General features: G+C 45.2%; 1 protein-coding gene across 1 annotated transcript; it reads left to right on the forward strand.

Annotated features, from left to right (window-relative positions):
* Nucleotides 1-1552: 1552 nt before the first annotated feature.
* Nucleotides 1553-15899, forward strand: LOC146355326 (butyrophilin subfamily 1 member A1-like). Its single transcript, XM_084832547.1, has 4 exons — nt 1553-2098; nt 6352-6450; nt 11576-11674; nt 14012-15899. Exons 1-4 carry the CDS (start codon nt 2014-2016, stop codon nt 14530-14532), a joined length of 804 nt encoding a protein of 267 aa, XP_084688673.1. The 5' UTR covers nt 1553-2013; the 3' UTR covers nt 14533-15899.
* The last annotated feature ends 8940 nt before the right edge of the window (nt 15900-24839 follow it).

A 24839-nucleotide genomic window follows, 5' to 3' on the forward strand; every position in this document is an offset into this window, starting at 1 on the left:
AATACTGGTCTGCTGTGGAACCCACAGGCTGGATTCACAGAAATCTGAACTCATTTAATTCCATGACAGATTTCTCTGACATCCCTAGTTGCTGCACAGTTACAAAGATATGGGGGATTCCTTTTCTCTCCACGCCACTATTAACCCGAGTGAATATTTTGAACCATTAGTTATTGTCACATGTGAATTCCCAGATAGGAATCTTAATCATTGATACCGGCCCCCTAAATGACAGTAATGATTGCCACATGTAAATATCTGCAGTAATGACAGCAGAGGCTTCTTTTTAAAAAAAAAAAAAAACTGGCCCTGTTCCTATGCTTTATGGCTACTTGATGCACAAAAATTAAACACGAGAAGCTTTCTCCATAATTGGAATGGAAAGGATGAATCAAGCAACATAGACGTAAATACCTGTCTGGATCTAATTCCCAACCCTGGCTTTCTACTAATCAGGTCTCCACCTGCACTGATCAGGTTGCTGGGAAATCGCAGAAGAAAGGCAGCCACCCACCCAGCCACACCTGTACCTGCTTGGCTGGTTCAGAAGCAGAGGTCTGACGAGTTACAGAGAAGCACGCTGAGCCTTCACTGCACCTTTAGGGTTCTCCAAGACTGAATTCCACCCCAGGAATACTCCGCATCACTCCTGTATGGAATTCACTGCCACCAGGTGTGGAGACAGCCGCTGGCTGAACTGGCTTTCGAAGGGGTTAGACAAATGAATAGCAATATACAATACTGTATTGTATTCTTTTAAATATATGTACTGTGTTTTATATTTTTAACTGCTTGTACAGCATTTTAGTCTTTTAACTGCCTGCAATCTTCTCAGAGAACACTGGTTGTTGGGTGGATTAAAATAACAACAACAATAAAATTAATATTAGTAAACAACAACAACTAGCCAGGCTGGCGAAATAGAACCTCCATGTTCCAATGCACTATGCTGGGAGGCAGTACGAGGGAGGGGGATTGCCTTCAAGCCCTGCTTATGGGCTTCTCAGAAGTATCTGGCTGGCTACAGGATGCTGGACTGGATGGACCTTTGGTCTGCCCCAGCAGGGTTCTTTGTACGTTCTCAGAACCCTGGGGATACAGGGATTATGGGGCTGATGAATGAAGGATTCTGCAGCTATGGTTTTTGGAGGCAATGCAAAGGGCAGGGCTGGCCCCACCCTTAGGCAGAGTGAGGCAGCTGCCTCAGGTGGCAAATCCTGTGGCAGCAAGGTGTTAGAGGACAGGCTGTGGACAACACAGCCCATCTTGACCCCCTCCCCGTGCTCAGGTGCAGTAAGGGCAGCCAGCATTGAAGTAAGATTCGACTCCCAGTCTGGTTGGCTTCTGAACATGGAATGGGGACTGGGGGCATCTTGCCCTTCCCCTCAGGCAGCAAAATGTCTTTGGCCAGCCCTGGCAAATGGGGATACTGTAAGAATAGTAGGGTTGGACTCGACGGTCTTATAGGCCCTTTCCAACCCTACTATTCTATGATTGTATATGCACAGTAGCTGAGGTGATGCTCACCAGTCGCGCAATACTGTCTTGTTAGGGTTGCATGTGCACAATGACTGATGAAACAGGAAATGCAGCAGCCACAGGTTCTCCCACTCCTTTCCCAATCCAGTCACCTGACCTCTTCTCCAACTGCTGCACTGCACACCTGCTGGAGTCTTGTCAGCTGCAACAGGTCAGGAAGAGGAAGAGGAAGAGAAAACTCTGTTGCCAGATGTGGGGGTTCTGAGCCTGAAGAAGACTAAAAGATGTCTATTATCAACTAACTAGTGGTCATCTGCAAGCCAGGCTTGGTCCATGGGCCATCAGTTGCCCATCACTAGGTTTAACTGACAAATAAGCTTGTCCCCCGATTCCAATGGAAGGAAACTGACTTTACCATCTGGCATGTTCGTTTTGTAATTCCACTTCCATAATTGAATCAAGTGGTGATTTTAAGGACTTCCTCTTCTGAAAACTGTCATACTTGCCACTGACACTGAAGAAGAGCTCTGGAAGATGGAGGATGCAGAGGGATATATGACTATAGACCCAGGAAGAAGGGCCGTGTTCCAAACACCACCTGCTCCCAAACAGACCAAAGGTATTGAGCTTTCTCATTTTGTCCTCTCTCTGTGTGTGTGTGTGTGTGTGTGTGTGTGTGTTGTGCATGTGTGTAAGCAGTACAATTGCAGAAATTTAAAATGAGGACATGTAGATATGTTTTAAAAGAATCTTGACTATATAATGAACCTTGTCCATAGGACTTCTTTTTTTCTTAAAAATATATAAATCAGAAAGTGCTTTGTATTTGGGGTGCATGTAAGAGAGACACGCACAGAGAGAGAGAGAGAGAGAGAGATTTGAGTGCCTTCTTCCCATCTAGAGATTGTAGTCCCATTCCAGGAAAACAACAACTGCATTGTGTATTGAACTGAACACCATGAAGCTTAAATTGGTTGCCAATCTAGTCCAGCATTCTGTTTGCACAGTGGCCAACCAGATGCCTATGGGAAGCCCACAAGCATTTCCTGCCCTTCTTCTCTCCCCCCACCTCCCATCATCTACCAATAAAATTGTGTTAGACTAGGGATGGTGGAGAATTCTGCCATGGACTCCAATGAGGCCGGATTCTTAGAATCCCCCCCCCCAGAGTTCGTGGCAGAACGGACCACCCAACCCTGCCACCCTACGAAGTCCGCCCCAGCCGGATCCTACCTGGCACCACTGGGTCCGGGTCTGGCCGGGTCCATCCACTGCCCGTGCGCGGATGCAAATGGCGTCTGGCGTAGCAGACGCCATTTGCATCCCTGTTCTTTGTTGTAATAGGCTACGTAGCCTATCACAGCAAAGCGCAGGGATGCAAATAGCATCCACTATGCCAGACGCCATTTGTGTCCGCAAGCTGGCAGTCTGGCAGCGGATGGACCCGGCTGGCGGCTCTGCAGACTCGCTGCAGAGCGGACCCAGCCAGAGAAGATTCCGGAGGGGCAGAACGGATTGCTTCCCCCACACACACAGATCCCCGGCGGACTCAGGTAAGAGGGATTCGTACATCCCTATGTTAGACAGGACAAAGGATAAAAAGAGAAGGAGACGGAATGCAGCATGTCATCAGAATAATCCAAGGTCTCTGGAGATACACCCTTGAACACTTCAATATAATCTTTTCAGATGGGGGGGGGGGGTTGTAGTGATAGTAGAGTTGTATCAAATGTTCAAATGTAAAACATTTTTGTTATGGAAGTAGTATTTGATGGGGCGGGGGGAGGAATGCCCCTCCTAATCCCCCTGGAGCTCATATTTTACTTGTTGTTGTTTCTGAACTGCCCATATGGCATTAACAAAACAAATGGGCTCCTTTCATTTTCTTCATCCTTGGAAGTGATCCCAGCCAATCAGAGGCAACAGAGACAATAGGATCCCATATTCAGCCATCACACTGAACAGGACAGATCACCCGGGGAAAACATCAATGCTGGAAAGATCGCCAGAATCATTTTTTGCAGCTGGTGAAAGCTTTGTGACTCTGTCTTAATCTGGAAAGCCGCATCAGTGGTAATTACCTTCTCACATAATAAAAGACTGAGCATGTCTTGCTTACATTTGTTTATACCTGGAGGATCAACATCAGTATTATATGAAGCCACTTAGGATGCTTTGGTATTAGCTATATTGTCAGAAGTTAGCCTAGAAAAGCTGTATTTTAAAGGAGAGGGGCTGGGGCTGATTTTTCCACACGTGTTTGAGGGAAACAGACACGAACAGAAGGTTGAAAAGTAGAATTCAAATTCTGAAAACAGCCGAAATATTTTCACTAGAACCAAAATGCATTGGGGGGGGGGAGTCTTAAGCAAATTTTCTTATATACATTTATTTTCAGACATTCAAATGTATATCCAAGGTGTTCGGGTTTTAAAAATAACATTGGGCTGGATCCAGTTTTAGGTGCATGCAATTGGACTGACAGAAGTGGACCCCCACACCCCACACACAGAGCAGTCCCTTCAGCCCCTTGACAATGCCACACAGACAGACAGGAGACCCTGCTGAATGGGGTGAGCTGTCGTGTGGGGGAAAGATCCCTGAAAATTGGGCACAGGCAGCTTTCATAAGCAGAGTCCTTCCACCCATTCTTAAGGCTTCCTCACACGGAGCTTTTATCCTGCTATTGAGATTGCCCACTCACAGAAGTTTGCAGGCCCTTTAGATGATGTTGTTAACCTCCAGGGCGTCTCCCACAATTGAATACTGGGTTTGATCTGGGAGGAGGTCTGAGGGGCAAATTAAGTAAATTGACCTTTGCTGCAGCCTGTCTGTGTAGCATCTTTCCGAGATGGGCTTGCCTTCTTCCCATCTAGAGGCTGTAGCCCCAGTCTAGCCGAAATGATTCACGGGTATGTTCCAATCAATGTAATGGGACTAACTTGATTCACTTGTTCTAATGAAGAACTGAAATCAGTGGGTGTTACTCCCAAGTAGCATGACCAGGCTGCACAAGTATTCAAAATATGATCTTGTGATTACATTATTCCTACCTGTGCTGCAACTGAAGAATGGGGAATCACCTAATTTATATCTCATTGGTTCTTTTGTATACTAGCACATGGCCTATTTTTGTTATCTCCTAAGGGACACATCCGCTTTTTCTTAATGTTCAAGGAGGAAGGGGTCAAAAATGCTGTTTCAACCATTTTGATTGCCGTTTCAGCACTTCTGCTTACGGGGTACTTCCTGCCAGCAAAGCACATTGCTGGCAAAAATCAAGGGAATGCCAGCATGGTTTGTTTTTGTTAATGTATGTACCATTTCCGTGGCACTCCTACTGCTAGCTCATAAACCCTAAAGGCCTTCCCAGAAAACCTTATTTAAAAAGAAGGCCCCTATAGCTTTGCATCGCTTTAAAGAAAAGAAAAAACACAGTACGTTTCTTGAAAAAAGAAGACTGCCCAGAGAGTGGTAGGCAATGAGAGCATCAGGGCAGCAGAGGCAAACTCCATTTTATGCCTGTTGTCATCCTGGTGCTATGATTTAAGTGAGTTCAAATGCAAAACTGCACATGCTCAGAATATTATTATTTTTAAAATCAGGGTTGTTATTATTCCAACATATCAGTAATGTAGAAGCAGTTTTAAAGCACTGAATGATGGTTGGAAGGGGGCGGGATTGAAATGTTATAACCCCACCACCACCACCACCACCAAGACCATTAAGTCCAGGGTCTAAAATCACCTAGCTAAAATTACTCACACATGCATGTACAAAAACACAGAGACATGTTGTCAGTTTTTGGATGCAGGGCCTCTCAGCTGAGCATCCCCATTCCCTCTTAAGTGATATGAAAAATTGTCTAGAGAAAAGCTTTCCCTTAAGTGTGCTCAGCCTAAGTTGGGCAAGTCTTTATATCTCAAAAACTAGCATCTTGAATGGGGAATATAATTTACAGGTGAAGGAGTATGAAAGTATCATCATGTTTTCATATCTTCTCTGCATCATCGGACTCTTTTGTTAATAATCATTTAAACCAGGATTTGCCTGCTGACCTGCCTAAATATTTAGAAGAAGGGGTTATTAATAACCACTGCCTCTGGACATGTTATATTCAAAGAGAGCTTCTAAGTTTCGAAAGACTTATGATAGCACCTTCTGCAAAGAATGTCAAAGCTGTATAGCTGATTTGTGTGACCCTCGTATCTTGAACACTTCTTATGGGAAGATTGATTAAAGGAAGACATGGTTCAGGGGGCATTTGGCTGTCTATATAGCTTATCTCTAATACAACACATAGCGTCCTGTCACTAAGTTATAGGAGCAGGAGCATCCAATGGCCACAATTTGGGCTGAGACACTAATCATAGGTATCCAGTACATTTATGCTTTTGCCCATGTATGGTGGCTTACAATGGCCACCTTTAGCTACTTCAGGTATGAACATAATGTTATTTAATGGTCGTCGACACTGGCGTGTCAGCCTGCTTCCGTGTGTCAATCTCCCTTACTGGATTGGGACAGATGCCTTCCACTGAGCATTCAAGTCATTGGGCCGGTTCGCACGATGAGCTGTGCTGAGTGCACGTGATTGCTGTTGGACTGTATCACCCAAACCCGGTTATTGTGGGTTATGTGAGGGTTAAACAACTCTTGCTTAACCCCTACGGCAAACGGTGGGTTAAGTGAGGGTTGTTTAAATGACACAGGATGAATCAGCTGTGTCATGCGAATCGGATCATTAGGTCTCTCTTGGGCCTCAGTGGCCTTAGTAATGGAACCGAGCACAGCTACACACCCAATTGAAGTGTGTGAGGTGGGGGGGAGGAAGCTAATCCTGAATTTCACTGTTGACTTCCAATTCCACAGATTCTAACTTGAATCTTCTCTGGTGGAAAGTTGGTCTTGGCATTGCAGTGGCAGGAAATGTTGCTTTGGCCGTCGTTCTGATCCTTCTCACTCTTCTGGGTAAGACATTTCTGCTCTGTTCCTTCAGCTTCCTAAGTGCTTCCCCGTGCAATCAGGTTGTTGTTGTTTTCATGCCATGATACCCAGTGCTGCTGTGCCCAAATGGCCTCTTGAAATTTTCCACCCTATCTGTGGGCAGAGAAATTGGGGGTACAATTTCACCAAATTTCTCCAGCACAGGAGAAATTCTTTAAAGGTTTCTCATAGGGAGGGTACACTATCGGTAAGAGTTGTAGCAAAACGTATTTCTTTTTTCCTAAGGGTTTTTTGTGCTGCCACTGTAAGTGGCAACAGCATCAACTGTACTGGCAAACTAGCCCCCATTTTGCATCCACCACAATACAGCTGTGAGGGGAGCAGTGTTGTGTCTTGCTCCAAAGAAGAGGTGGAGCTAGTACTGTGCCAAAACCAAAATCTGTCCCCCAGTTTCCTGAAAGTTTTCTTCCCCCTATGAAAGAGGCTTCCATAATTCTGCCTCATTTTCAGGGCATTTTAACATTTATTTTTGTGGTGTGATTTTTAACTTACCTAATAAGCAAGAAATTGCAAGTAGATAAATAGGTACCGCCTCGGCGGGAAAGGTAACAGCGTTCCGTGCACCTCGGTGTTCAGTCATGCCGGCCACATGACCACGGAAGCGTCTTCGGACAGCGCTGGCTCTTCGGCTTAGAAACGGGGATGAGCACCGCACCCTAGACTCGGACACAACTGGTGGGGGACACCTTTACCTTTTACCTTTAATCATTGTGAGGCAGCCAAGGGTGCTGTGTGTGTGTGTTTTCTTTCTATTACACATCTCTCCCAGGCTGCCTGCACTTCCTTATCTGAAAAGCCCTGTGGTAGAAATTGCCTCATGATGTCTTTCTCTGGGCATTTATTGAAGTATAGAAAGCTGAGGATGCTACAGGCTGCCAGAGAGATGATGATACAATGAAAGACAGGACACTTGTGCACACTTTTCAGCCACCTCCTAAGTAAGGTAAGCACAAGAAACCTGAACCCAACCCACGAGAATTTCTCCAAAAATTTCTTCCCCTTTTAATTTCTTTGAAAGCAATTTCTTTTCTATCACATTAAATGAGAATGGTAAAAAAAAAAAAATGGGGGAGAAGTTTTCAGTGGAGCGCTAGTAATAATACCTAGTTGAAGTTAATTTGTTGAACAGGAACCAAAATTTCCCCCTTGCTTCTTCTCCAAGGAGACTGCATTTCCCCCAGTATTCAAATGCCAATATCTTGTTCTGGGGAAAATTGTGTTCTTCCCATTGCCGAGGTAGTATTGCACATTGTTATTTTTGCTACAGTGCCCTTGTTTGCTGCTGCCATTTTCTAACCCATCATGTCTTCCGAGCTTTTAGGACTCCCATGAAACATGTGGAAGGTCTCCTAACATCCAGTACTTTTCCCCAGTACATTTAATCCCCCAGTGCATTTAATGACAGTAGCTATTCCAGCCTTCCTCAACCTGAGGAAGTTGACATCTTCCTCCAGATGTGCTGGACTGCAACTCCCATCACCCCAGTCATCCGGACTGATGGGGTGATGGGAGTTGTAGTGCAGCACTAATGGAGAGCACCGGGTGGGGAAGGTTGTTCCATAACCTCAAGTATGCATGGGTAACCTCTTAATTTAGTTGTTATTTAGCATCTAGGCTTTACCGCCTGTCTGTATCTGACTGTATCCTGTTAAACTAGATAGCATGGAAAACTGAAATGTAGGGATTGTATCAGTCTTTGAACCACACTGAAAAAAGGGTTGAATATATGAATTTTATTAAGGCTCACCTGAGACTGCTGTCCATAGCCCAGTCCTGAAAGTATGCAAGTAGAGCTGAGTTTCCATGGTTCTCTACCTAATGCACAGTAGGGTTGTTCATCACTGGGAAATCTGTCCCTTTTGGGGCCCAACAGATCCCTGTGGTTCCCCTGGCTCAGCTTGAATTTGCGAGCCGAGCCACAGGCTAGTCCCAAACCCAGGAGTTTTATCGGTTTTAAAAAATGTGCACAAATTGTGCAAATTTGCACAAATTAGTTTTCACCCACAATTCTGTGCAAATTGAGCTGTTTACAGCCGCAATTTTGTGCAGATTGTGATTTGCACAGATTAAAAAACACCTGAAAATCTGCAAGCTGGCCCAACTTGTCACGCACTGAGTTGGGCCAGCTCATGGAGGAGCATGCTGGAGTCTGGGGGGCCAAGCTGGCGAAAATGTGCTGAACTCCACCCCCCGAGAGGAGACCTGTTCTCCAACATCCCTAATGCACAGACGGCAGGGGTTGTCTGGGTGCAGTCTTGCTCTCTCCATGCAGGAGGGATACTAGCATGGAAGGATAAACAGCTGAACACCCCCTTTCTATGGTTCTGTGGCAGGCGTCCAGGGTTTCCTTGGCCCCCTGTGTACATTGCACTTCAGAAAGAACAGGTCTAACAGGTCCCTACCCCAAGGGGCTTAAAGTCTAGAAATAAACCCAGGGAAACAAAGGAGGATTAAGAAGGAAATGGAGGTGGGAGTAAACACGGGAAGAATGTGTGATTATTTAATTTGACATATTTGGCTCAGTTACTATAGGATACTGAGGCGACAAGGTTGTTCCAAAGTGTTCTGGAAATGGAGAAGGGTTTCCTGAAAGTAGGAAGTCTGAAAGAACACACTTGTAGTGTAGGCCCACCTGTGCCACCTTTTAATCTGCCCAGCCCAGACATTCACCACAATGAATAAGGACATCAAGGGGCTTCTACGAAGCACAATGTCATCCTGCACCTCTAGTCACGTTATTTAATTATAAAACAAAGAAGGTCAATGCCTCTGTGGTAGGACACATGCTTTACACCTAAAAAAAAGATATTGTAGAGCTGGAAAAAGTGCATAAAAGGGCAACTAAGATGATCAGGGGGCTGGAGCAGCTCCCTTTTGAGAGAAGGTTAAAAAATCTGGGATTGTTTAGCTTAGAAAAAAGGATGGTAAGGGATGGTAGAGGTGTACAAAATTATGCATGATGTGGAGAATGTGGAGAGGGAGACATTTTTTCTCCCTCTCTCATAATACTAGAACCCGGGGTCATCGCATGAAGCTGATTGGTGGGAGATTCAGGACAGATAAAAGGAAGGGCTTCTTCACACAGTGCAGAGTTAAACTATGGAATTCGCTACCACAGGATGTAGTGATGGCCACCAATTTGGATGGCTTTAAAAAGGGGTTCATAGAATAGAATCATAGAATAGTAGGGTTGGAAGGGGCCTACAAGGCCATCGAGTCCAACCCCCTGCTCAATGCAGGGGGTTGGACCACTTCCTGGAGGAAAAGGCTATCAATGGCTACTAGTCTTGATGTGCTACCTCCAGTACCAGAGGTAGTGAGCCGATGTACACCAGTTGCTAGGGAACATGGGCAGGAGGGTGCTGTTGCGCTCATGTCATGCTTGTGGGTTCCCGGTCAACAGCTGGTTGGCCACTGTGTGAACAGAATGCTGGACTAGATGACCCCTTGCTCTGATCTAGCAGGGTTCTTCTTATGTTCTTACATGCAAGAGGTCCCAGGTTCAATCCCCAACATTTTCAGGTAGGTCTGGGAAAGACTCCTGACACCATGGAGAGCCACTGCCAAGCAGTGTCCACCAGTGGAGGCTGGTGTCTCTGATTTCAGTGAGGCTGTGAATCCATTCTGGGTTTCAGTCAGAAGCTGAAGCTGAACCCTGACAAGACCAAGGTACTTTTGGTGGGAGACAAGAGGAGGCTGGGGGATGTTGACCTGGTGTTGAATGGGGTACGGCTACCCTTGAAAGATCAGGTCTGCAGCCTGGGGGTCATTTTGGACTCCCAGCTGTCCATGGAGGCTCAGGTGTCAGCTGTGAGCCGGACAGCGCTGTATCAACTCCATCTGATACGGTGGCTGCGCCCCTTCCTTCCCGACCATCTGCTCCCATCGGTAGTACATGCCCTGGTCTCCTCTCGTTTAGACTACTGTAATGTGCTCTACGTGGGGTTACCCTTGAAGATGGTTCGGAAACTGCAGCTGGTACAGAACGCGGTGGCTTGCCTGATTAAACGCAGCCGCCGGTGAGATCACATCACTCCAGTGCTGAAGGAGTTGCACTGGTTACCAGTTGTTTTCCGGGCCAAATTCAAGGTGTTGGTTTTGACCTTTAAAACCCTATATGGTTTCCGGCCCAGCCTATCTTAAGGAGCGCCTCCAGCAGCACCAGACAGGCCGCTTAACAAGATCAGCCTCGGGTGGCCTTCTCTCTGTCCCATCAGTCAGGACACCTAGACTGGTGGGGACGAGGGAGAGGGCCTTTTCTGTGGTGGCCCCCACTCTGTGGAACTGCCTCCCTAGGGAACTCCGTCATGCCCCCTCTTTAATGAGCTTCCGTCATGCATTAAAAACGTGGCTGTTCAGGCAGGCATTTGGGGTGGGTTAGGGTATTTTAGAAAATGTTTTTATTGTAAAATTTTATTGTTTTAAACTGTTTTTATTGTATGTTGTACATCGCCCAGAGTGGCTGGGTGACCAGCCAGATGGGCGATTAATAAATTTAATAATAAATAAATAAATAAGCAGCCAGAACTCTAAAGTAGCTATCCAAGCTGCTCAACCCTATCCCCCAAAATAGGTTCAGCACCTTGGATAATGCCTTTAGAGGCCTGGCTGGTTCTAACTGAAATCCAGAATGGATTCACACACAGGCCCATTGAAATTGGAGCCACCGGCTTCCACTGGTGCTGACAATACTGAGCTAGAAGCTTATTAAGCAGCTTCCTATTCAAGACAATGTAGGAGACACAGTCTGCCAACCTGATTAATGCCACCAACTATCAAAGTGGCAAATACACCATCTGTGATTACTAATGCTTGTGAAATTTGTGCTGGGATCCTAAATGTGCGCATTTGGAAGTAAGTGCCATCAAAATAATTGAATTCTAGGTAAATGTGCTTACCACTGAATTTCTACTGTTATCCACTCGCATTTTGTTTCTTCTGCAAAATAAGTCACGACAACAACAAAGTACAAACAAACTCCATCCATAACAAGCTTTCTGCATATTAAAGACTGCTCTAAACAGGAACAAATTCTAAACATTGTGAATAGATGGCAATCCTATTCTAAAATCAAGCTTATTTTTCTAAGCTCCCCAGAATGTTTCTGAGCTAAGGCTTCCACACAACCAGATCCAGAGTTGTCTGAGAAAATGTACTCCCTGCAGTTCGGCTGTGAAGAGCATAACAGGTATCGCCTGCTCTTTCATCACCAAACAACATATTTCTTCCTCTAGGACAGGGGTGGGCAGCTGAAGGAGTTCCAGGGGCCATTTTCACCCCCCAGACTCACACACACACACACACACACACACACAGCCTGCTGGTAGCATTGAAAGAAATAAAAATGCAAATTAAAAATGTGCCAGTTTGCCACTGAAATTCAGTGGAAAACTGCTCTTGTAGTGCTCAGTAGCATTAAAAGGGTTAAATTTAGCTTGTTTGCAAGCTACACGTGAACCATTTAGTCCTCTGTAACAGCTGTGGAGCATGAAGTTTAGTTTGTGCTTTGTCTGTTTTAGCTTTCCAAAGCGGCTACAGAGTGCCATTTTGGTTTGCATTGTTTTGTTTTTCCAATTATTTTGCGGTATATCTGGGGGTGGCAGGACACAATATGTGGCCTGTGGGCCACAGGTTCCCCACTTCTGCTGCATGGCAACCTTCTAGAATGAGAAAAAAAAACATGCAAAAGCTGGGAAACCACTAAATGATGAATGAATGGTCAGTGGACCTAAATGTCTGTTGTGTGAGCAGTGGGTGCTGTTTGTGCAATGGAATCGGTGGGGCTGGCCACTTGTGGGACAGAAGCAACGGTGGAGTGGACTGCACTCGCAGGTGGGCAGTGTTGGATCCTGCCCACTGATTCAAAATTAAGCCCCACTATGTTCAGTGTATCTTACCAGATAAGCGGGAATAGAATTGCAGCCCGAGTCAGTTAGTTAAGAATAAAACAAAGGGTACTCATTTCTTTTACAGTCCTCGTTCCTGTGCCTTGAATTGCTGCCTGCCATAAGAAATTAAGCCAGGGACATTTCCCCCACTCCTTTGGGCATAATCCCGCTGACTGTTAAATACCTTAACTCTGACTTGTTCCAATGGAAGATATGTAGAATAGAGGTGGTCTCCTTTCTCCCCATTTTCTTTTTTTATTTTTGGAAACTTTTAAAAGCGACAGAGCAGCAGCTGAGCACCGGCTGTCACAGTCCTTTCCATCCCAGAGTGCCTCACAGATGAAAAGGATCCTTGCACAGCAGCCACCACTGAGCCACTGAACCACTGAGGCCAGTGGCTTTTTTACATTTCAGAATATATATATATATATATATATATATATATATATATATATACACGCATGCACACATGCACCAGTTGGGCAATATACACATCTAATAAATTGTTGTTGTTGTTAATGCCCAACTGGCAAATGCTCTTGGTGCAGTTCACAATTATAAAACCAAACAACAAAATCATGGTTGAATGCCCCTTAACCGGACAGATGAACCTTCTCCTAACAGAACCTCTGTCTTGTCTGGACTGAGTCTCAGTTTGAGTCTCACTATTTCTGTTTGCCACTCCTAAGCCCCCTAAATTTCTTTCTAAAATATCTCCAATATGTCCACCTGTCCCACCCCAAATTCAATGTGCACATGTGGAACAATGAGTTTGGATTTCTCAACAGCTTTCATCTAAAATTTCATCATCATCATTTGGTCAAAATTCGAGGAGTTCAAAGCTTTGAGGAAAAGAATAAGTTAAGGGATTGGGGTCTAGCCTTTTCATACTGGAGTCATTACACTCCATTACAGTCATTACAAAGTATCATCTCTGTATGGCTGGACTCTTACACTAAACACTAGTCTTTAAACATTCTCTGTAGTAATATTGAGCTCATTATCCAAGTGTGGATCTTAATGTAGCCAAAACTGCACCATCCATGCGGAAGGAGGAGGCTTCGGGGAACCCCAAGATTTGCAGAAGATACATACATACTCACACACACACACACACACACACACACCTCTAAGGGAGGAAAAGCCCTCTAAAACAACCCTATGAAGTCCAAGCATGCTCAGTCGAATGAAATGTTGTCTGTTAGTGGGGGGGAAACAGAAAGCTGGGTGGGAGGGGAATGGAATGGAGTATCCTGTAAAAGGGCATGGCATGTTGAAATGCTGAGCAGAAGCACTCTGCATTGCAAATGAATATTGTAATTCATATTTTACATTAGAATACCTGACACTCAAGCCTCCCTGAGTGCCATTTTTGGTAGAAAGGCAGGGTACAAATCAATCAAACAGTCAAAAATAAATAAATAAATAAATAAATTCCATGTTTAGAACTCTGACTTAATTGTGGTCTGATTCCATCACTTGTTAGCGAAGTGATTTTGACAAGCACAGAAGAGTTAAATGTAACTATGTGATGACCTCTGATTGCAATGATGATAATAATGTTTATTATTTCTTAAGTACCTAAGAAAAGCTGGATTGAATTCCTTCTGTCCCTTCCCCCCCTTTCTTCCATACAGCAAATCTAAGTCTGGATCCAAATACAGCTCATCCCCAGCTCTATGTGTCTGATGATCTGAAAAGTGTGAAATGGAAAGGCATGAAACAGCATGTGAATAGTGGCCCTTTGAGATATGATGTTATGGCCAGTGTTGTAAGCCATGAGGGTTTCACCTCGGGGAGAATTTGCTGGGAAGTTGAGGTGGTGGAGGGGGGAGAGTGGTGGGGTGTAGGAGTTGTTAGGGCAACTGCAAACAGAAATGGGCCAATTGTCCTTACACCTGGTGGAGGGTACTGGGGGGTACAGCGTATTGATGGACAGTACCAGTCAATCACCGATCCTAGGACGAACTTGTCTTTGTGCCACCCACCCAGTAGAATCCGGGTTTCTCTGGACTATTCAGAGGGGCTGGTGGAGTTTTTTGATGGTGATACTAATGCCCAACTCTTTGCTTTTCCAAAAGCCAGGTTCTCTGGAGAAGCAATCCATGCTTGGTTCTTGATCTATGGGTGGAATGGGGAGCTCATGCTCCATCCATGAGATAGAGGAACATCCTATTGGTTTCAGGAACCTTGCTCCTCTAGGATCTCGGTCTCGATGGCCATGGAGGGCTCTGGGCATGACCTCACCCCTCCTGTAGGAATATCCTTCAGGTCCCAATCTCAATCATATAAAACAGATCCTGGGGAGGCTTTGCTCTCCAGACAGGACTGTTTACCTATGTTTCAGGGCCATATAGGACATGTACCATTTGAAGTGTTTTGTGGCATTATTGAATAAATGTGTGGATTTTATCCTATGTATATGAACTAAGGAAGGGGCCCCTGATACCGCATCTCCAAGGGTGTCCTTGAAGTTCTCCACTCCCTGGCCTTTCAAAAATCTATTTTTAATAAAAATGTGAAAACTTTATGGCAAAGGGTTCCCAATATGGTGCCATGGGTGCCATGGCACCCATGAAGCTCTCCACTCCATGACCCATACAAAATTGTATTTTTAATTTTTTAAAAAAATTCAAAACCATTATGGCATCAGGTTCTCCTTCCTGTTCCTGAACTTGCAGCCAATTAGCTGGTTCAGCAGGCAGGAAGAGAAGGAAAGAGTTGTTTCCTGGCCACACCCAGTCTTCTTCTGTCCCCATAGACCTTTCCCCTTTGCTCTCTATCTCTCCACCTCACAGCCTCTAGCTTCACTATTCCTCTCCCCCAACCCCCTTTCCTCACTATTTCTCTCCCTTCCCCATCCCTAGCCTTCTTTCTCTTGCTTCCTGGCCCCTAGCCTTGCTCTTTGTCTCCCACTTGCCCCTTTATCTTGCTTTTTCTCTCCATTTCTAGCTTCTAGCTTTGCTATTTCCCAGACGCTCACCTCTTACCTCACTATTTCTCCTGTCCTAGCCTCTAGCCTCACTCATTCTCTCCCCTCTATCCCTTTGCCTTGCTATTTCCCCCTGCCTCTCAACCTCTAGCCTCACTATTTCTCCCACCACCACCACCTTAGTAGCTGGACCATTCTAGCACATCCTCCATGGGAGCCATTTTGTAGTGGCACCCAGAGCAGTTTCTCAGATTCCTAAATGTACCCAAGGGTCCAAAAAGGTTGGGGATCCCTGCACTAGGGTACTAAATCCTAGTTAAAGGGCAAATGGGTAAGGATCATTATAACTTCAAGAAGTTCCTTTGTTGATCTACGGCTGAGACAAAGTCTTGCTAAAACTTCTTATGGCAATAATTTCTAATGTATTATATTTTACATGAATATTATGTCTATATACTTGACAGCATTTGTAAGCATTTAGCAATTATGTCTTGTTGTATAATGACTGTGTTGATTTATTAACTTCTGCTCATTTGATTTTCCCTTCTAGTCATTCATGACACCTGAAATAAAAGAAAATACATTGAAATGTGATTTGCAGTTACGAAACTACATTCTTCATTCTTCATGAAATATCCAACATGTCTTGCAGAAGCCAGTAGCTTTCATTTGGCACTAAGCAAGATGCATTTTACACAACAGGACAATATGAGGAATTGTGTATGTAATCTATGTATTGCACTGGAAAAATATTATTAGGTTCTTGCACCCCAGTTCTTGGAGAGGTAAGAACTCCAGGGGCGCAAGTGTGACCTAGGTTTTTGTTTCCTTGCAGTTTTTTGTCATATGTGGTTTATTTACACATATGAACAGGCTGAGAATCAGTACTCTAAAAGATACTGTTCCCTCGTTACGTTTCGGGGCGTGGGAGCAACACCGGTCCCACAGGATGCTTGCAAACAGCAAATCAGCTTTCTCTGTGTCTCTTTTAGTCTCAGTCAAAAACCACAGGCTTGTCCTGTGGCTTACACACAGGCCTGGCTCACCCCCCCCCCTCCAGTGGTGGAAATCACATGGAATCATCTCCACCCATCACTGATGCCTTCTTGGGCCATCTAAGCTCCCATTGAGACACATCAGCTGAATACTACAGGCTATCATCAATCTTTTGCCAGGTCTGAAGAGGTGTTACTTCAGGGCACCCCAAATTGATAGCATCATCCACAGAAATTTTTAAAAGTCAAGCATCACAGAGTTGGAAAGGATCCTGAGGAGACATCTTGACCACCAACCCCTATCCCATACACTAATATGTCACTAGTGACATCATTACCTGTTATATGGCCAAGATGCAAGATGTCTACCCAGGTTTCTTTCTCTTTCTTTCTTTCTTTCTTTCTTTCAACTATACTCCCTTTAAAGACCCTACAATGTTTTCCTTTAAAGACCCTGTCTCCTCTGGACATACAGGTGTACATAGGCAGATATTCAGCTGCAGGGCTGTTGTGGATAAAAAGTCTCGGGGGGGGGGGGGGAGTCTACATGGAAATGGAATGAGAAGCCCTTCTGGTATTATCTGGATTTTCATGAAATCGTTTTTGGTCCAGCCCAGGCACATGAAGCAAAACATGTGGGGTAAACACAGCCTTGAAATCTGCTTTTCACATGTCAAACTGCACTTTAATCGGCCTTACTTTGCAGCTGGATGGGCGGAGTCCAGCTAGTAGAAGTGAACGTCATCAACCCCATAGATGCTGCTCTGCCAATGAGAGAGGCTTGCTCCCACCCCCCTCCACGCTCCACCACTCAGGGAAGTGAGTGAAGAGATGAGTAATGTTGGATAATTTACCCTACACCACTCCCCTCACATCCACCAACTGTGAACCAGTAATATTGAAGCCCAGGGACAGACTGAGGGGCGGGCGGGCAGATAGGAGGCGCCCAGGTCCTGCACAGGGGGAAAGGGCTGGAGTTGCCTTCCTCTGCTAGTGATCTGGAGTCAGCAGCAGTAGCTACTGCTACTCCTCCTCCCCACAAACACACAGGAAAATCACACACGCAGGGGACTATTCTGAAGAGGAGACATGAATGAATCAGCAGCTGCTATCTGTGAACGGAAAAAGCAAACTGCTGCATTACTGAAGGAGTGACCCAGTGCAATTCTGTAACTGGGGAGGCTTGTTTCCAGCCCTGTCCATGCTCCCTTGCTGTACTGGCCACCCTTTCTTCTTCCCTTCTGGGTATTCCTTAGTCGTAATTATCATGTAATTACCATGTAATTATCATGGTAACACAACTGCAAAATACCACTGCGTTTCTACATCAGCCTTTCCTAATCAGGTGCCACCCCCTCAGATGTTTTAGACTTGAAATCCCATCAGCCCTAGAAATAGGGGTGGGCAGATCACTTACCTGGTTCCGTTCCAGGGTGTCAGCTCGGGGGGGGGGGGGAGGCGATCCATCCCTTCCCCCGGAATTCTCCCTGGCCAGCTCCACTCCACAGCAACACCATGGAGCCGCCGGCCAGGCCCTTCCACAGCCGGACTTCCGTCCGCTGCCAGGCTGCGGACGCTAATGGCGTGGGGCGTAGCGGACGCCATTTGCATCCCTGCATTAGCCGTGATAGGCTACGTAAATATTTACGTAGCCTATCACGAAAAGAGTAGCGACACAAATGTCATAGCAGACGCCATTTGTGTCCACAGACGGGGCAGCGGACGGCTGCGGATAGACCGGCCGACGACCAGGTAGGGTCTGTCCAGGGTGAATTCTGCGGGGTGGCGGGGGGGTACCCCGTTCTGCCACAGACTCTGGGGGGCCGGATTCTAAAGAATCCAGCCTCACTGGAGTCCATGGCGGATTTCTCCGCCATCCCTACCCAGGAAACAGTAAATATCATAGCCAGGGATGGACCAATCAGTCGCTTTTGCTTTGTCCCACATTTGCTTTTTGCAAATCTCAAGGTCTTTCCATCCTGAATATAAGAAATTTGCAAATTTTGGTGAACTCTTATCAAAAATGAACTGAAACTAAACTCTTGCTTATCCCTAATCATAGCAAGAAGAATCGGGAAAACATAAAATGTAGTCCTCAGAACTGCACTGTTAATCTCTGATTGGCCCAGTGCGTGCTTTGCAGATCAGGGTATTCCTTTCCTGCAGTGCCCAGCTTCATGTGGCGCAAGAAGCCCCACGGCCTGAGGCGGGAGGGTACACACTGTCATCTCCCAGCACCACCATTGTCTCTGCCCCAAATACCACTGCTGCCATCAACAGTGCTGCCCTGTATCCCTCCCCCAAGCAAAATATTGGATGGGTAGCCTCTCTGCCAGAATGCTGTGCTTTGAGAGGACCTTCCGCAGAGTGAGACACTGTGGGTGAGATGGCTGTGGAGACTCCCTGTGCAGTGTCCCAGTCATGTGGTTGCTTGTTCACTGTAGATATCCATGCTAACATGAGCATGTCTGTGGAAGAGTGAGACAACTGCCTCTGGTAGCAGATTTGGGGTGCCGTGCAAAGGCAGCAAATTGTTCCTTTTTAATTTATTGTCGTTGCATTTTCACTTTCGGGGGAGGCATTTGTGGGCTTTTCTGTCAGAGTTGCCAAAAGAACTTGGCTGGCCTTGGGTATTATGCACCTTGACTTGGGGGGAACCACTTGTGGCTCTGTCTCAGGTAACGAATTATCTTGGGTGGCCCTGGGGTTTACTGTCTATCATTCAGGAACTATGACTGGGCTCCTCTGAGAAGAGGGGGCGTATTATTCTCATTATCCTCGCCACCATCTTCTTGACAGGGTTGACTTCCTGGGGTGGAATTTTAGATTGTAAGCTCCTCAAGGTCAGGGGCCTATCTTTTTGTTCCTTGATAAAGCAGCATGCATAGTGGCAGAGAGCTACTTTGGGCTTGCCCAGAAGGACGCTTGACTTCTGGCATGTGGCTTGACTTATGGCATTTGAAAAGAATAAGTTGATTTCTTAGTTGTGGTTTTGTTTGTTTAAAGAGCTTGCTGGATGTGGAGAGTAATTAGGGTTGCCAAGTGCCTGAAAAAAATTGCCTGCCCTGCTCCTGTGCCTTTAACCAGGGATGGGGAACCTGTAGTCCTCCAGAGGTTGGAGCCCCAACCAGCACGGCCAATAGTCAATGATGATGGGAGTTGCTGTCCATCAGCATCTGGAGGGGTACAGCTTCCCCATCCCCGCTTTAACAGCACCTTGGTCTGGAGGAATCGGCAAGTGAATCTTATCAGGGTGTGGAAAAACCTAACACTGTCCTGCTAAGCTTCTGTGAAAGGCACAGCACAGAACCTGGTAACAACCATGGCAAGCCCAGCAGAGTTCAGCTCATTTTTAAACAAAAGTTCTTTGAAGGCTGCTCATGCCTGCCGTGTAGCATTTCAGTGCACTGTGCAGATCTTACCTGCGTAAAAAAAAATAGCTGTCAATAGCTTTTGATAGCATGGCTGGCTAGGGAATGCTAGCGGTTATAGGACATTTTTCTCTCTAAACGTGCATAGGATTGTGAATGTGATGAAATCACAGGAATGTGATGAAATCACCAGACCCAAAGCTGTCCCTCAAGGAGAGCCCTGATGGAGGATCATGGAAAACAATGGTCTTCCGTGTAATCCCTGGCCAACTGTCTCATCTTTACAAGCAGCAAGTCAACAAGGGAAAAACAGAGCAGATGTCCTGGGGAGAATGAACAGCTGTGGTTGTTAAGAACATACAGTCTCATTGCTTAGGGAAGGAGAGAGACTCAGAATGACAACAGCAATTAGACAGAAATTAGCTTTCTGGAAAACAATACTAAGAGGCAGTCCCTTGGTGCTTGAGGGCACAGCCGCACAGTGACATCTTTGGGATTTTTAATAGAGCAATAGAGAGGAAAGCATCATGCCATGTATATACTAGCAAACCTATTGGGGATGTTTAGCTTGAGACAGTGTGCCCCAGCAGCGAGCTAAGGTAATTATGCAGAATAAAGAACAATTAAATGTGTTTTCGTCAGCACTGAACTTTATTTTACAGAGCTAGAGCCTATGTTTAAGACTGGAGAGAAACTCTTGGAACAATTCCACAGAGTGTAAAGTGCTTAACAATGCAATCTCAGGCATGTCTTCTCAGACACTGAGTTCAATGGGACCTATTCTCAGGTAAGCATGCATAGGATTGCAGCCTAAGAATACAAACCTATGTATGCTTACTCAGATGTAAGTCCCACTGAGTTCAATAAGACTTACTCCTAGGTAACTGTGGTAAGTCTTCTTGATTTCAGTGAGAGAATAAGCACATGCAGTTGAAGATTTTTTAAAAAAAATATATGTTATTGCTTGTCCATATTACATACACAGAATTAGTGTATAAGCATATTTCTTTTTCACTTCATATAGAATCAAACATGTCAGCAAAATACAAAATCAAGGCAAGGCATACTTACTAAGGAAAAATACAGTACATTATATAAAATCAAGTTCATAAAGTGTTGGGCACATTGGTCAAATGAACCAATGAACACAAAAGGGTTCATTGCTTCTGTGCATGGACCTGTATCAGGTTCTGTATAGCCACAAGAGTTAATCATGGCAGAAAGTCCTGCTTCTAGTACCCAGAGCTGTTTGTTTGTTTGTTTGTTCATGTATGTATGCATTTATTGCATTTCTGTACTGCCCAATAACCAAAGCTCTCTTTAGGGCCTGATCCGTTTGTCTTTGCAAGCTGCCTGTTTCATCACATGTGAGGATCTCCGCCTTTCTCCCAACGGCCAGCCATGATGAATATGTTGTTTTCTTTAGCAGTACTGGTCTCATTCTTTGCCTTTGTTCCCCAAGAACTGATCAGCATAGTTGGAAAGGAAAACACCAATCATATCTTCAGTAGGAGAAAGAGGGAAACTCTTGAAGCAATGACATGCTGGCAGGCCAAAACCACTAGTTCTTCTGAGCCAAATGAGTACACCCCTTTCTTAAAAAGACATTTACCAAAAAGAGCAATCAGAACTGAAGAATCCAATCTCTCTCTCTCTCTCTCTCTCTCTCTCTCTCTCTCTCTCTCTCAAAAAGTTATCTTTCAGAACACATCATTAAGGGCAAATGATATAGATATACATACATATATGTGATAATAACAACAAAAACAGTGGGTACCTAGAGTTATCTCAGTAAAGACACAATCCTAGGCATATTTAGACAGATGAAAAGGCTTGCAACACCCAGCATGCCCCAGCTGCTGGGGCATGCTGGGAGTTATAGGCTTTTGGCCATCTAAATATGCATAGGTGGTTGTTGTTGTTGTTGTTCAGTTGTTAAGTCGTGTCCGACTCTTCGTGACCCCATGGACCATAGCACGCCAGGCCTTCCTGTCCTCCGCTGTCTCCCAGTGTGTGCTCAAGTTCATATCCATTACATCAGTGATGCTATCTAGCCATCTCATCCTCTGCCATCCCCTCCTCCTTTTGCCTTCAATCTTTCCCAGCATCAGGGTCTTTTCCAGGGACTTTTCTCTTCGCATCAGGTGGCCAAAATATTTGACCTTCAGCTTGCAACAACCCGGTATGGTATAGCAGCATTGTGTTCCAATGATTACAGATGCAACACTGAAGCTGACAGGCAGAGACTTGTCCAAGGCTATCTAGTGAGGTGATGGCTGAGGAATGATTTCAACCAGGGATGTTGAAAGCCTTGCAGTTTGCACATTTACAACACAATCTTACCCGTGTCTGCTCCGCAATAAGTCCCACTGAATTTATTGGGGCTTGCTTCCAGGTAAGTGGATACAGGGATTGCAGCCTTCACAACTGTGCTATAGCAGCTGATTAATTAGCAACCCTAATGACACAGTTCTAAGTAACTATGCTTCTTGAAAAAGAAACAACAAGAAGAGTTTGAGGCAATAATCTGCGCAACTTTCAAATATGATTTTGCAGTTTTGAAATGTAAGTTAGTATGCACAATAATAAATCCAGGCAATGTAAGGACCCACATGGTGTATCAGGGGCTTTGGCAGCTCCTTCCTCTGTCCTCTCCTTTTCATTTCCAGTTGATGTGCACATCTGCCAGGTTTCAGACTGACTGTACAGTACGTTTTACTTCCAGTACCCAGAGCCCACATCTTCCCCCCAGATACGACTGATCAGCATGAGAAGCCTGATGCATCTGTCACAGCAAGTGACACATCTCTAATCCTTATTTAGTCCAGAGCAGCCTTCCCCAACCTGTTGCCCTCCCAGCACTCCTAACCGCTGGCCATGCTGGCTGCTGGGAGTTGAAGTCCAAAACATCTAGAGGGGACCAGATTGCAGAAGGTTGGTCTAGAACAAATAGAAGTATCTTAGAGGAAGGCAGCCTTGCAAATATTTACAAATGACTTTCCCTTTACATTCAAAGATAGCATGAGTCAATTTTTAAAATGGCATGACCTCCGTAAAACAGGGGGAGGCAACATGTGGCCCATGGGGTACGTGCAGCCCACATCCTCTGGTATGGCGCCTGCTGCAGCAGCAAACAGCTACGCAGGCTTAGAAAGGGCAAATTTAAAGAAACAACATTTCATATATAGCTCCTTTGAGGATTGAAAACTGCCATGCAAAGTCGCGCTTTGTGTAGGCTTTGCTACGGCCTGGTCATTGATTGGGGTGGGTTGGCAGTGGATGCTAATGGCACTAAACAGTGCGACAATATTGTTCCAAACATCTGGATGGCAAGTACATGGAGCAGACTCCCCCACCCTAGTGCCCTCCAGATGTGTTGGACTACAACTTCCATCACCCCAGCCAGCATAAGGCTGACCTTGAGTCACAGCCGCCTTGCAAGTTGGGTTCTGAAACCAATTTTGACAGATCTAACAGAGTGGCTAAGAGATTTCTGGAGAGAAGCAGCTTTTGAAAGGTGAAGTAACTGAAACTGCTTTGATGATACCAGTACCGTTGGCGCACTTGTTTCTGCACTCCATAAGGCCTATTCTTCTGTACTTTATAAATAAGCACGATATTGCATACAATGTAAGTATTCAATTCTCTTTCCTCCAGAGAGAGAGAAAGGAGAGCAAGAAATTCTATCTTTCTGAGGTGTGTTAAATTAAAAAGACTGTTTTCAAAGACATCCTTGCCTCCCCCCCACACACACACACACACACAAATGGGCTTTAATTCTACTGATAATTGAAGTGCTATTGTCGTGTGTTGCTTTCACAAACTAAAAAAACCATGCGGTAACTTACTGTTACTCCTATTTTGCAAATATGGGATGGACAGTGGTGTAGTGGAGCCAGCGCTCACAGGGAGACGGCACCGGCACCCTTTCGTTAGCAGAAACGATGACGTCATCTGCCAACCCCCGCAGAATTCCCTGTTCCCTCTGAGTTTGGCTGCAATCCTCACAATAACTCGGGGATTTTCCCAGCAACAGTATATTGCTCCCAGTTGTAATGTAAAGTATTTGGGGGTAGCCTGGTCTTGAGTGAGCAATTAAAACCCATTAGCTTTACAGAAGACCCGCTCTTAGCAGATTCAAACTCCTAGAACTGGTTTGTTGATGGATCAACACCACTGCATGCAATTTTGGACTCTCCGTAGGGGTGTGGCTATGGGGAGTGACATGATGAGCAACCACACTTCTAAATTTACCACTTCACCCCAGAATGGAGGCTGAAAGGCGGAGATTTGGCCACACCAAGATCCTGTGGAAGAAATGGGTCTTGAACTCCAGTCTGCTAGATTAAAGTCCACTCACAGTTACCAGCCACTGTGTTGCACTGGCTCGTAACTCCCTCCATTACAAAGATGCTCATCTGTGGCCAAATTCTGTGAGCTAGTGCATGAAAAACGGAATTCATGCTCGTTTGTTGTTGCTTCTGGCTTGGTTTGGTTGACTTCGTTCCATTGATACATCTGCTGTCTCTTTGCTATGGTAGGGTATGAAGTACAGAAATAGCATTATGAGAATGAAAGGAAAAACCTAACATGATTCATAACAATCAGACAGGTGTAATCAGAAGTGGGGGGAGGATGAATCACCTCCCCAAGACCGTCATACAACAATGCACACAGGGCTTTTGTGTTAGGGATGTCAGAGGAATCTGTTTGGGGGCGAGGAGTTCGACGAGCTTCCCTTGGTTTGCCCCCCCCCCCCGACTTCAGCCTGTTTTCTTCTCCAGGAACCCCCACCAAAGGAAGTGAGGTGGGTGGCTACCAAGAAGAGGGCCTTTTCTGCTGTGGCACCCCGATTGTGGAATGAGCTTCCCAGAGAAGCTCGCCTGGCTCCTACATTGTGCTCCTTTCAGCACCAGGTGAAGACCTTTTTATTTTACCAGGCATTTTACTCTTTTAGTCTGTTGTTTTAAACCTGTTATTGTATTTTCAATCTCTGCATTGCTGCTAGGTTGTATTTTGTTTTTTACTTTTATACTGTAGTTTTAAATGTTTAAATTTTATATTAAAATATACAGTATTTTATGCTGTATTTTGTGGTTTTCATTGTTGTGAACCACGCAGAGAGCTCCAGCTATTAGGTGTTATAGTAATGTAATCAATCAATCAA

This window comes from Heloderma suspectum, chromosome 2, assembly GCF_057233095.1.
Source record: "Heloderma suspectum isolate Gila_16-S chromosome 2, 16-S_ref, whole genome shotgun sequence".
Lineage (NCBI taxonomy): Eukaryota > Metazoa > Chordata > Lepidosauria > Squamata > Helodermatidae > Heloderma > Heloderma suspectum.